The 13,031-nt window shown below is 40.4% G+C and overlaps 1 protein-coding gene across 1 annotated transcript in view; it reads right to left on the minus strand.

Annotated features, from left to right (window-relative positions):
• Positions 1 to 12,545, minus strand: part of ugp2b (UDP-glucose pyrophosphorylase 2b) — a 30,438-nt gene extending 17,893 nt beyond the window's left edge. The window contains exons 1-2 of the mRNA XM_010767190.1: positions 12,420 to 12,545; positions 11,274 to 11,381 (exon numbers count right to left, since the gene is read on the minus strand). Coding sequence (XP_010765492.1) covers positions 11,274 to 11,381; positions 12,420 to 12,518 — 207 coding nt within the window. The 5' untranslated portion in view covers positions 12,519 to 12,545. The remainder of the gene's footprint in view (positions 1 to 11,273; positions 11,382 to 12,419) is intronic.
• Positions 12,546 to 13,031: the final 486 nt, after the last annotated feature.

Genomic DNA, 13,031 nt, shown 5'->3' on the forward strand with positions numbered 1-13,031 from the left:
CCAGCAGGAGAGGAAGAGAGAGAGAGTCAGGGAACCAGCAGGAGAGGAAGACAGAGAGGGTCAGGGAACCAGCAGGAGAGGAGGAGAGAGAGAGAGGGTCAGGGAACCAGCAGGAGAGCAAGAGAGAGAGGGTTAGGGAACCAGCAGGAGAGGGAGAGAGAGAGAGGGTCAGGGAACCAGCAGGAGAGGAAGAGAGAGAGGTTTAGGGAACCAGCAGGAGAGCAAGAGAGAGAGGGTCAGGGAACCAGCAGGACATTTGTAATTCCATTTGTTTATTTGGAAACATACATATTTATCTTTTGCAAACATATGAACCAGCCAGGAGTCTCAGGTCTTCTGGGACGGGTCTGCTCTCTGCTGCACGAGTCAGAACTAAACAAGGAGAAGCAGCATTGCGTTTTTATGCCCCGACCACTTTTCTTTTCGACGCAGCATTTGGATGAGTTGTTTGAATTCAAACTGCAGTTTGGCTTTTATCCATGTATTTTATACCTGTTGTGTTGATTTGACTATCTTTTATCTTATTTTGTAAAGCACTTTGGGTTGTCGTGTGCGGAAAGGTACTGTATAAATAAACTTGCCTCACCTCGCCTATATAAATAAACTTGCCTTGCCTTGAATCAAGTGTTTTTGGTTATCATTTCTTTATTTGATTATGCAGATTTCAGTAGTTATTTAAAACAATTTAGTCGAATGTCAAAGGCTTTACCGGAATACCCTTGAAGACACATGACACATTTTGTGGCATGTTTTTCTGTAAACGTTGCGGGTGTTAATTGCCATGTCTTAACGCAGCTGTTTTAAATGCAGTATTTAGCACTTTGGTTGGCGAGGCAGCGAAAGCCATTAGAGTATAGTGTAGTGTGCGTGTGCGTGTGTGTGTGTCTGTTTAAAGCCACATTACTGGGTCAATACCACACCTATCATCAGCGTTTTCACACATCATGTATCGACTTATTCTAAATGTCTCTCGCAGAGCAGAGAGGAGTGAGAGAGAATGAGTTCACAGAGTAACACAGGAACCAGGGGACACTGCTGTGTGTAAACTCACAGGAATGAGCAGCGCGCGCGCGCGCACACACACACACACACACACACACACACACACACACACACACACACACACACACACACACACACACACACACTAGGTGGTTGTGTTTCTCCTCAAGTTTCTTTCAGCTTGATTACTTTTCACTCTTTGGGGATTTTCTTTATTTTGTAATCTAGTTTAAAAGGGTGAGTAATGTGCAGAAGAATCCAGGGAGAGTCCATTCTGACCAAATGTTACAACAGCTTTTGGATGTTGGGAAGTGAGCGAGCATGTCAACTCTAGCTCTAGTGTGTGTGTGTGTGTGTGTGTGTGTGTGTGTGTGTGTGTGTGTGTGTGTGTGTGTGTGTGTGTAAATTAAAAGCCAGGATGTGTCCCTGTGTCCTTTCCTGCTTAAAGCACAGCTCCACCAATCAGTGTTGCGGTCACACTGCAGACCTCCTGGTGGAAACAGACGCTCTCTCTCCTCTGGTGGCTAACTCGCCCACCCCACCCCCCACAGAACAGTCTACACACACTTTTATCAGTCAATTCACCTTTGCTGTAACACTGTAAATGTCACCGCTGCAGGACTAATAAAGGAATTCTCATTCTGATAGTGGCAACCTGGACACAGAGGTGTTTTTATTTTATTTGTCAACTGACATGAAAGGAGTGCAGGTGGGTGGTAAACACTTACTGTTATCATTTAATAAAGCGGTTTCATTTCTAAATCTTTGCAGGTATTGGAAAACAAAAAAGACATTTAGAAAGTAAGCAAGAATTCACAGAGAAGGAATAGAGAGAATGTGTTGTTTTATATTGAGCAACTTTCCTCTGGGATCCCCATCCTACCCCTGCACCCCCGCAGTTAAAAGGCTTCCACTTCCAGATGTTCGTTTCCCTTTCAGGGCGGTACAGACGGGGCCTGCTTTTTCCTCTTCTCCTGTGTGTGTGTGTGTGTGTGTGTGTGTGTGTGTGTGTGTGTGTGTGTGTGTGTGTGTGTGTGTGTGTGTGTGTGTGTGTGTGTGTACACAGCACTCAGAAGCCAGCAGGAAACACCTCTCTGGCCCGACTGAGGGAAATACTACTGGTTCTTAATTAAAGGGATATTTCACACCTCAAATTATTATTTGTATAAAAATAACTCAATCTGTGTTAGCTTGATTTTTTAAAGATGTTCCTACTAAATTCCTTGTTGAACGAATAATTCAAAACAGATACAAGTCTTGATGAATTAAAGTAAATGGGTCCTTCTTTCACAACTCTTACAAACTCACCCACTACTTGTGCTGAATAATCAAAGTCTCATGTATCCCATCGTACAGTATGCTCACTCCCTTCGAAACACATGCTTTTTCACCAAAACCACTTCTGAATAAAGATGACTCACTCTTATGTGGAAGTGTTTTAAAAGTAGATGTTTGATTAAATGAAACCTATAAAGCCTGGGTAAGGGAAATAATTAACCAACGACCGGATACAAGAGACTTGTGTAAAGGGTTGTAAACGGTTGTTTTGCTTCAAATCGCTTACCCCATTTTCTTCAATTCATAAAAGACTTTTCAAATGTTTGGGGATTGTGTGTTCACCGTTGAGGCACGTGAGAAAAACAGTTTTCTTCACAAATTCAATGTAGCACAACTGATCTACAGATGTTCATTTAGGAAGTATTTCTTCAAGCCATACACTTCAGAACGATTCAGAGTGTTGTACAACTAAAATATGGTTTGTACAATGTGGGAATAAAATAGAAAGGGAAGATGTTTACATTTCTGGAATCAAACTGTTATCTCTGGTTCAGTGGAGACACAGACTTGTTACTCAGAGAACAAGTTTGACTGTTCATTTGAAATATTTGCATGTTGCTGACAGAGAAAGGAATGGATAACTTCGTGTACGGACAACGTTGGTCTAATTCCGGGAATAACTTGAGATCTTCATGCTATTGAAAATGTATGAAGAAAATATTGTTTTCATTGCTGACAGTGATCTGAATACAGAAACAGATGCTCATCACGATGTTTCACATTAAACCAGCATTTTGGAAATAGTTCAAGATCAGATTTCCACCTTTTGAGGATTTAGACAGTGGCTTTTGGCTGTTATAAAAAACACTACTGACAAGATCATTCTGTAGAATATCATTACGTTAACAGCAGCTACATCTGGCTTTCATTCGATGGCTCTAAATCAAACACATAATGTCAGCATATCTCAAATGTCAGTGTGGATTAAGAGACAGTAGCTTGAAGGATAATCTGCAGTATTTCTTAGTGTTTCCACAACAGGAAAAAAGTAGCTTGAATATAAAAATACCGACAGCTGATTTTGATAGATTTGCATACCTTCTCCCAAATGTGTTTTCATCATGTTACAGTACTAAGACCATGGTAGTACGATGCATATCTTAGTGGATGCATGAGAAAATGTACTGTCAGCTATGTAAAGAATACATTTCTGATACGAGTAATACTGTCTGAACTGAAATGTACTGTACAGAGCAGGTACATCCAATGCTCTTTTGACGGTCAGATGCTAACCTTTAAAATACCTGTCATGAAGAGGAGTGGTGGAACACAAAGATGGCTTAAGCTCTTGGGATTTGACCTTTTTACAACACCCCAACAAACCTGCTCTAAAGAAACTGTGTTCAGAGCAGGCAAAAGAAAAAAAAAACCTGGAAAAACACGAGGAAACATTGATGTGGCTTTCCTCATCCGGTGACAGCTGTTGGTGGGTGAACAATTGTGTATTATTTTGTTGTGGCTGTTTTCTTGGTACCATGGTCTTGGCAAAATAGAGCTAAGCAAACTATAACTCAGGACTGACTCATTTTGATATAAAAATAATAATTAACATGTGCACGAGATGATAGAAAGCAGTGTTATTTTCACCTTTAAGGGTACATTTTTGAAAACTGTATTTAGACTGTATGAACCAGGATGTTGAGGTTAGGGTTGTCCCCTTTATCTTTGAAGCATGTTGGCATTTGACTATGAAGCCATTCCTGTCATTGTCAGCTCATATATATATATATGTCAGCTGTGTGGTTTTATAGCTTAAAATGATACTGGATTATTCATTTTGTTGGGGGAAGATGTTGAAGTCAGTGGCTGTCTTTGGCAGTGGTTGTTAAAAAAAAAAATGTAGTTCCCATTTTCCTTTACTCTCCTCGCTTTCATCAAATCAATCTGAAACACATCGCTCAAAGTTAAATCTTAGCGGGGTGGAGAAGCTTCAGAAAATCGCTGATGAAAACCCACATCAGAAATCAAAACCCATGCCTCTAGTCCACATGTGTCAAACTCAAGGCCCGGGGGCCAAATTAGGCCCTTGGTTGGTTTAATTTCGGCCCGCAGGATCATTTCTAATTCCTATTAGATCTGGCCCTCCGGTATATTGCACGCACACCTTCACTCCATCCTGAGGGTCTCCTCAGCTCAGAGCCTGAGCCCAAACATTGATGAACTTGCACCCAAGATGAGATGCCAAGTATCTGAACTAGCATCACAGAGCAGCACACTGAGTTTAATGGATGTTTCCTTCTGCACTTTCTCTCTCACGACAACAGGGCATGTTTGGTTTGTTCTTTGAGGGAAATAGTTTTTTTGAAGCTGTTGTTGGCCTGTGGAAAAATGTAACCATAAGAAATGACTCTGTAAAAGCTGCAGATAGAGCCATAAGAAATGAATGCAACTGATTATTTAATGTTTAATGTTGTTTTTATAGGCAATCATTTAAGCTTTGTTAGTTCCAGGTTTAATATGTGCAATAAGTTCATTTCAATAAGTTCTGCAATAAACATTGAACCAGTCCGGCCCTCCACTAGTACCCATTTTTTTATTTTGGCCCACTTTGTATTGAGTTTGACACCCCTGCTTTAGACACACGATGGTTTTTCGTATGTGAATTTCTGCCACATGACATTTAATGACAGAAGATAATGTTAAAAATGCTCACATGTGAAAATCATTGTATGCCCGTCCTTACAAAGAGACTTTATTGTCAAGGTATTAAATCCAGTGGTTGTTAAAAAATGTAGTTCCCATTATCCTTTACTCTCCTCCTCACTGGGACAGGATGATGCCCAATCATGTATCCTCACCCTCTCCCCCCCCCACTCCCCATCTCATTACTGTGTGTCTCTGTCATTTTCTCCTTCACTGGATGTTCCCTGTTGCAAAACTTGTCTCTCCAAACCTCTAATCTTCTCTCCGTCTCCCTTTATGAAACTCTCAATGTCCTCTTTTCACACTTCATTCATCTTTTCCTGCTCCTATCTCCATCTTTACTCTTCTCCATCTTGCAACAATAAACGAGGCGGCTCAGAATTGGGGAGCGAGACGGAGGAGGAAAAGACAGATGAGGCTTCGTGTTTGTGTGTTTGGTTACAGAGTCCAGAGCCAGGGGAGAAACTGAGGAAGATGTGTCCATGTTCAGGGAGACAGAATCAAACAGGCTGACAAACGCCAGGCAGCAACATCTCTGGCATGAAACCCTCTTACCTTAGGGATGCACGATATGAGGAATATGCGACTATATTGAATAATATCTCTATCATTACAAAATGACCACAAATAAACAGATCTTGTTTTATTCGTTCTCAGTTCTGCCTTTCAGTACTGCTTAAACGTTAAACAATTAGATGTTGAACTAAAAAAGGTGCAGTTTTCTACAACCTATTTCACAAAAACCCCATGTTGCATTATGACAGTGTTTTGCAATGTGTTCATAGCCCAAGATGACATTGCAATGACATTAAAAATAACAAACGATTTAGCAGTCCTTTGCTTAATGTGTGAGTTCTCATTTGTATAGAATATTTGGACCACAGGCTGTATTTCACAACAGGAAGTGAGAGCAAACTATTAGGCAACAAATCAGTTTGTTTTAACTTGCAGAGCTGACGATTGGGAATTTCCGGTTTACTTCCCTTGAGAAAAATACCCTTAGTGTAATGACATACAACTATTATTTGTAAATCTTCCAGCGAATCAGGAAGCTGTCCCTTTTTGAAAACCCACTTAAAATAGGCTAATAACTGATCTCACTAGTGAATGATTCAATAAGTATTACTAAAGCCATTAAACACATATTGCAAACCCTTCAGTAATGGTGCCTTAAGGGAAGTGGAGAGAAGATAAAAAAATCATTTTAATGAGACAATCTGAGAGGGGAACATGAGCAAAAAAATATAAAAGGTCGGGGACACTGTCTAGTCATCAGTTTCCATAAACACATTAAGTGCAGCGTCCTGGTAAAGCTTTCATCAAATCAATCTGAAACACATCGCTCAACGTTACATCCTAGCTTCAGGAAATCACGTATACAAATCCACATCAGAAATCAAAACACATCCCTTTAGACCACATGTGTCAAACTCCAGGCCCGGGGGCCAAATCAGGCCCGTGGTGGATTTAATTTCGGCCCGCAGGATAATTTTTAATTACTATTAGATCTGGCCCGCCGGTATATTGCACGCACACCTTCACTCCATCCTGAGGGTCTCCTCAGCTCAGAGCCTGAGCCCAAACATTGATGAACTTGCACCCAAGATGAGATGCCAAGTATCTGCTTGAACTAGCATCAAAGAGCAGCACACCGAGTTTAATGGATGTTTCCTTCTGCACTTTTTCTCTCACGACAACAGGGCATGTTTGTTTGTTCTTTGAGGGAAATAGTTTTCTTGAAGCTGCTGTTGGCCTGTGGAGAAATGTAACCATAAGAAATGACTCTGGAAAAGCTGCTGATAGAGCCATAAGAAATGAATGCAACTGATTATTTAATGTTTAATGTTGTTTTTATAGGCAATAATTTAAGCTTTATTAGTTCCAGGTTTACTATGTGCAATAAGCTCATTCCAATAAGTTCTGTAATAAACATTGAACCAGTCCGGCCCTCCACTAGTACCCATTTTCTTTATTTTGGCCCACTGTGTATTTGAGTTTGACACACCATGGTTTTCATATGTGAAATTCTGTCACATGACTTTTAATGACAGAAGATAATGTTAAAAATGCTCACACATGAAAATCATTGTATGCCCGTCCTTAAGAGACTTTACTGTCAGGGTATTAAATCCTGAGACACTAATTCATGAAAGCTGGTGAGGAATGTGGGGACAATTAAAACAATGTGCATCATTTTTAGATGTAACATGGGTGTGTGTTTTGCCTGCTTTAATGCCTCAGCACACTTACATCTCTCCTTACCCTTTAACAATTCACAGCGGCACTACCATGACAACAAAATAAAAACACATAAGGATAAGCCCATTGTTCTCTATAAAACAGACCACTGTACTTGGATTGTAAACAAGAAGAAAGGCCTGTTTTACTTCACAGTGAATTACCGTACAAATAAATGATTGTATCTGGGCAAAAGATATTGCATCATGACGATTTCCAGCTTGTTAAGAACTTGGCTGAGTTCAACACAAAGTCACACAGTAGGAGAGGAAGCAGGAAGTTTCTCAGTGTTTCAAACACAGCAAACAGACAGTCATGTATCTCAGCTTTACTTACAGGCTTCTCTCATGTGCAACACTTTGACTGACACATAACACTGCGTTCACACTTCAAAGCTCCTCCCTTGAGATGAAAGCTAATCCTATTTTTTTTCAAAACTCTTGCACTTTGAAGTTTACACATAACATGGAAACTCAGTGTCCAGGAAACTGAAGCATCCCTTGTGACTGGAAACTAAGGAAGAGCTACAAAATGAGTTACTTCAGTTAAAGGGAACCAGGAAATCCTGCACAAGCACCTCGAAGAAACTCTGAGTCAGCACTTTGATTGGCTTTGTATGTGTGAAAGTGGCTTTAGAGATACAAAGGCATCAGCAACTTGTATAGGAAGCACAAGCTGACCAATTCAAGGGGCCCTATATGCTCATTTTCAGGTTCATAATTGTATTTTGTTCTTCTACTCTGACATGTCTCCATGCTTTAATGTTCAAAAAGCTCTTTATTGTTCTCATACTGCCTGTGCTGCAGCACCTCTTTTCACCCTCTGTCTGAAACCAGAGCCCAGCCTGCTCTGATTGGTTAGCTGGTCGGCTCTGGTGTGATTGGTCAACCGCTTAGAGATGTCCCGCCCCTTCAAATCACGTACAATGTGTTGGAGCGCTAGGCAATAGAGTGCCACAGTGACGCGTCCTAAAACCCAAAAGTAAGTTAGCATTTGACCACTTCCGGTTCCTTCGACAAAAACTTTTATACTTTTCTATATCATAAATCTAATCGATAGATTTATGATTATAAAATTATAAAAGTAGAGTAGACACTTGGAGATTATCCGGCTGAACAAAGCGTGATCAGTCTCTTAAATGTGTGTCAACCACAGACCTTATTTCCAGCTATTTTCCAAAGCCCTATGGAGAAATTGCATTGCTTTTTGTCGAAGGAACTTGAAGGAGTTTACTTCCGGGTTTTAGGACACGTCACTGTGGCACTCTATAGAAGTACGGGTGTTACATAGTGATGTCACTATGTTGTGAAAGTAAACAAAGGAGTCTATTTCAGGCAGGGGTCCCTTTGAGCTTCTTATAGTCCTTTATGGCCAATTCAGTCACCTCAAGTCCATTTTTGTTTTAAAAACTCTGCAAAACCAGAACAATATTATGGACATATTAGTTTGCCTGACCCTCACTGCAGCATGGTCACTGTAATGCGTCAAATGACTAATGTCTTAAAAAACTACATTTGAACCTGAATCTATAATAAGAAAAACACTGTCTCTGTGCCCCTAAACTCAACTCCATGTATCTCACTGGTTTAAATATTGATGATGCTGAAGCTGCAGATTATTCTGATGTTCCACTCACTTCAGAAATGGCTCAAAATGCAAAGACTAGAGCATATCATTTCGATATTGGTGTCTCGTATGGGACTCAAACCCCCCTGACTGTGTGACTGCTGTGCTCTCACTATCAAACAGTTTTTGTTTAGGACTTCTGAATACTTCCGCTCCAGCAATGTCCCACATGGCTTTGGCTTGGAAGAAATGGGAAACAAGTGACAATGGACTCGTTGTTTCCTCTGACATGCAACTGAGCTGTAACAGTGGAGGTGTCGTGAATCACAAATGTCATTTAATTCAAAGTGTTAAGTTGAAAGGACTGGTTTCAAACTCTGAGGATAAAGAAAACTTGAACACTAAAGCGGTTTTCCTGGCCATTAAACTGGGGTTGGACCGGTTAAAACCGCCTTTTGTTACGCAATGTTTTAATTTAAAACTGATACCACTTTGTTTTCAGCTTATCTGTAACTTTACTGAGCTCAAATTTAAGATTTCACACCTTGATGAGTCCGATAAAGTCTAATGTTCATGTAAATGCAAAATTTGGCCCTGAATACCCTTAGATTTACGAAATAAATCATGTATTAAAAGAGTCCATGAGCCACATGTTTGATTTATACTGTTTCAATAAAACAGATGAATGATTTAGAGTTTTGTTTGTCTGAGTGAAAACACACGAGAGTCAAGAGCACACCAGGCCAAGTTGAATACACTTTACTTACTCTGACTAAATAATAACTATTGCAGACACAAGCCTCAAATAGCTCCACTTGGACTTCAGCCAGGCTTTTCCTATTCAAGCTGTAATCACACACCCAGATTGACATTGAGTGGAAACAGATATTTATGACTCTTCAGGACACTGTGTGTAACACTGTTATCTCTGATGTCACTTGATCTTATCAATGAGGCCTTTTTTCATGTGGTGGAAATATGTCATAAAAAAAAAAAAAGATTAACACATGCTGAGTAATCAGGTCATGCTTTAAGTGTTTTTACTGTTGTGTTTTTTAAATATTGATTAAATGGAATATTACTCTTTTCTGTTTTGAAGCCTCTGTAAGCTTGAAATTAGTTTTGTAGTGAATATTGTAACACCGTATCTTTACTGCCCTGGATGCAGCCATATTTACATATTAACTGAGGTATATCATTTGGCAGATAACACGCAAAACCACAACAAGTAAAGATTTGATGAGCATCGCTTAAAAGGGCTGTACCAAAAATATGTTTTAATAAAAGCTTCTTTTTAAGTTTTCAAATTAACCTTTGATTTTATGACGTGACATTTTAAAACATTTTCTACCTAGAAAAGAATCCTTAAGTGGAAAAGGAGACACAGATTAAATGGGTTAGTATTTTTTTTTGTTAAAATCAACTTTCTTTTGACTGCAGTGAAATTGCCAAGGTTAAATTGCCAACAAATATGTAGTGGAGCAGAATAATAAAACTTTACTTTTGGACTTTACAACGCACTTGAGTTATTGGAGATGTTAGGAGAACACAAGTCGTAAACAATCCTATGCTGCAACAACTGGAATCTAATCTTGCAAATTTCCCCTCTGTGGGACTAATAAAGCTATTCTGATTCTGATTAATTCTACTAATAGTATAGCAATGATATTAGTGTAGCCTAGTCTTTGTCTGCAACTGTGCAGAAATACCAGGTTCAAACTGAATCAGTAGACTTGAACAAACGACTGGTTGATGAAGAATTCAGTCAGCTTTAGGAATGCACACTTTTGAGTGCAGATCTATCATTTCACTTTTTGAGAGTTTGTTTGCCGTCATCTAGTCGGATGTTTCTGAAGTTTCAAGTGGTTTCACAACAGCTCCTCGTGATGAGTGATGGCTGTTGGAATAGGAGTGTGCCCGTGACTAAAAACACACGCCTGACTCGAGGTGAAAAGCTGAATACGGTTTCTTTCATTTCCCATTGTTAACCTGCTTAGTGCACCAGACCTGAGGCCACCTGAAGACGCAACGAGGTGTCGTATTGGGGAATGTTTTCAACAAAAGAAAAAGGTGTTCAAAGGTCAGTTCTGATTGTGTGCACTGGTGACACACGTCGTATAAACGTATATTAGATTTGTACCTCAGTGTCATTTTACTGTTGGTCTTGTAATCATTGAGAAGGAGGATAAATGATTGATAACTCTCCAGAGTTGTAAGACTCAATGTCATGGATGTTTATTCAAACGGGACCTCCTGGAGTGTTTTGTGTTGTGATATTCATTATTTCTTAGTCTTAGCTTAGTTTTCTCGTGACAAGACAATACAAACTTCATATATCTTCACTTGTAAGATGCAGAAACATTAAGAGCTTTTGGCAAACAACAGAAGTTCCTATAGGAGATACAAACATGTGATGTTCTCGCTCTCTTCAATACAAGCCCATTAGCGCAGAACACACACACAAATAAAACTCCTGACAAACTCACCGAGTCCTCTGGAGGTCTTTGTATCTTGATCCACTCTATTGAAGGTCCCTTCACCTGCAGAAATCTTTGGAAAAGATTCCTGAAACCCTCAAAGTCTTTCCTGGACACCTGAAAAACAAAAGCATTATATTTAAAACACCATTAATGTCGAACAGGTGGGCAGAAATGTGTCACATATGCAGTTCGGCTCAATCAGAGATTCATTCACTTAATAAATGTACTATCTGCTTCTGAAAGGGCACCAATTGTTATTATTGTTGTGTGTGTAGGTCAAAAACTATTAATAAAAAATGTAGTTAACCCAGAGGTGTGGTTTGAAAGCATCCAGCGGTCTTATGATGACATTGATAATTACAGATCTATTCATAAGAAAGTCGACTAGTGAACAAAAGGCATCTCAGGTATTGGAAAAAGGTAAACAATAGAAACCTGCTCAGCTTGAACGGGGATTAACTAAGAATGTGTGTGTACTCTACAGACGTGCGTGTGTACATGGCTTATTTATTGCATAACTGCTAGTACTGTGAATTGAAAGTACACACCCATTATAAATGTGAAAACACTTGAGGAGTCAAAGTGTGAGTCAAGTACTGAGTGATCTCTTTTTCTTTTGTGATAGGTGGCAGATTGAGAGTGCCTGGTTTGCGTCTAAAAGAGTCAAACAGTGTGTTGGGACTCAATCTTTTATTTAGTGTCAGATTTGTCTCAAGGTCTATAAACGTCATAGCAAAGAGAAAACAGATGAGATCACGCTCAAATCTAGTTTTCTTGCTGCTATTGCTGAGACAGTCTCAAGTTTGTATTAACATAGGGCTACTCCTAACAACAGAATTATATTTGGGGCCAACAGGACAAATATATGGTGTCTCATATGAGCTGGGAGTCCCTAATGACGCATTATATCATAATTGAGGATGAATGTTTGCCTAAACCTCACCTTCTGACGTGCACTTTAAGTATGTGTGCGTCTGTAAGCATGAGGGTGGGTCTCCTTACTGGCACTGCGCTACAGTATGTGTCACTTTTGTGCTTTTCCAGTGTTAGTGTCTGTGTGACCCAACCAGCCTTTAAATCACATCCAGATGCTCTGAGAGAATCAGAGAGGGGGAGACAGAGAGGGAAAGAGAGAGAGAGAGGTTGGTGTACCTCTCTATCTGAGCCCTCGGTGCTGTCCAGCAGTTTCTCCAGCTCTGCGTTCATCGAGCTTTCCAGCTGCTGCCGCATCATTTCCTGGAACTGAGCCATCCCCCCGTTGGCCGCTCCTTTATTCAGACCTTCAGCGGACAGAGAGAGGGAGATGGGGTTACAACGTTTTTTACACTGCTGCAACACACAGTCTAACACACGTGTCAAACTCAAGGCCCGGGGGCCAAATCAGGCCCTTGGTGGATTTAATTTCGGCCCGCAGGAAATTCCGCCGGTATATTGCACGCACACCTTCACTCAATCCTGAGGGTCTCCTCAGCTCGGAGCCTGACCCCAAACATTGATGACCTTGCACCCAAGATGAGATGCCAAGTATCTGCTTGAACTAGCATCACAGTGTGATGCTAGTTCAAGCAGATACTTGGCATCTCATCTTGGGTGCAAGGTCATCAATGTTTGGGGTCAGGCTCCGAGCTGAGGAGACCCTCAGGATTGAGTGAAGGTGTGCGTGCAATATACCGGCGGGCCAGATCTAATAGTAATTAGAAATGATCCTGCGGGCCGAAATTAAATCCACCACGGGCCTGATTTGGCCCCCGGGCCTTGAGTTTG

Source organism: Notothenia coriiceps, unplaced genomic scaffold, assembly GCF_000735185.1.
Source record: "Notothenia coriiceps isolate Sejong01 unplaced genomic scaffold, NC01 NC01_scaffold00004099, whole genome shotgun sequence".
In the NCBI taxonomy this organism is placed as follows: domain Eukaryota; kingdom Metazoa; phylum Chordata; class Actinopteri; order Perciformes; family Nototheniidae; genus Notothenia; species Notothenia coriiceps.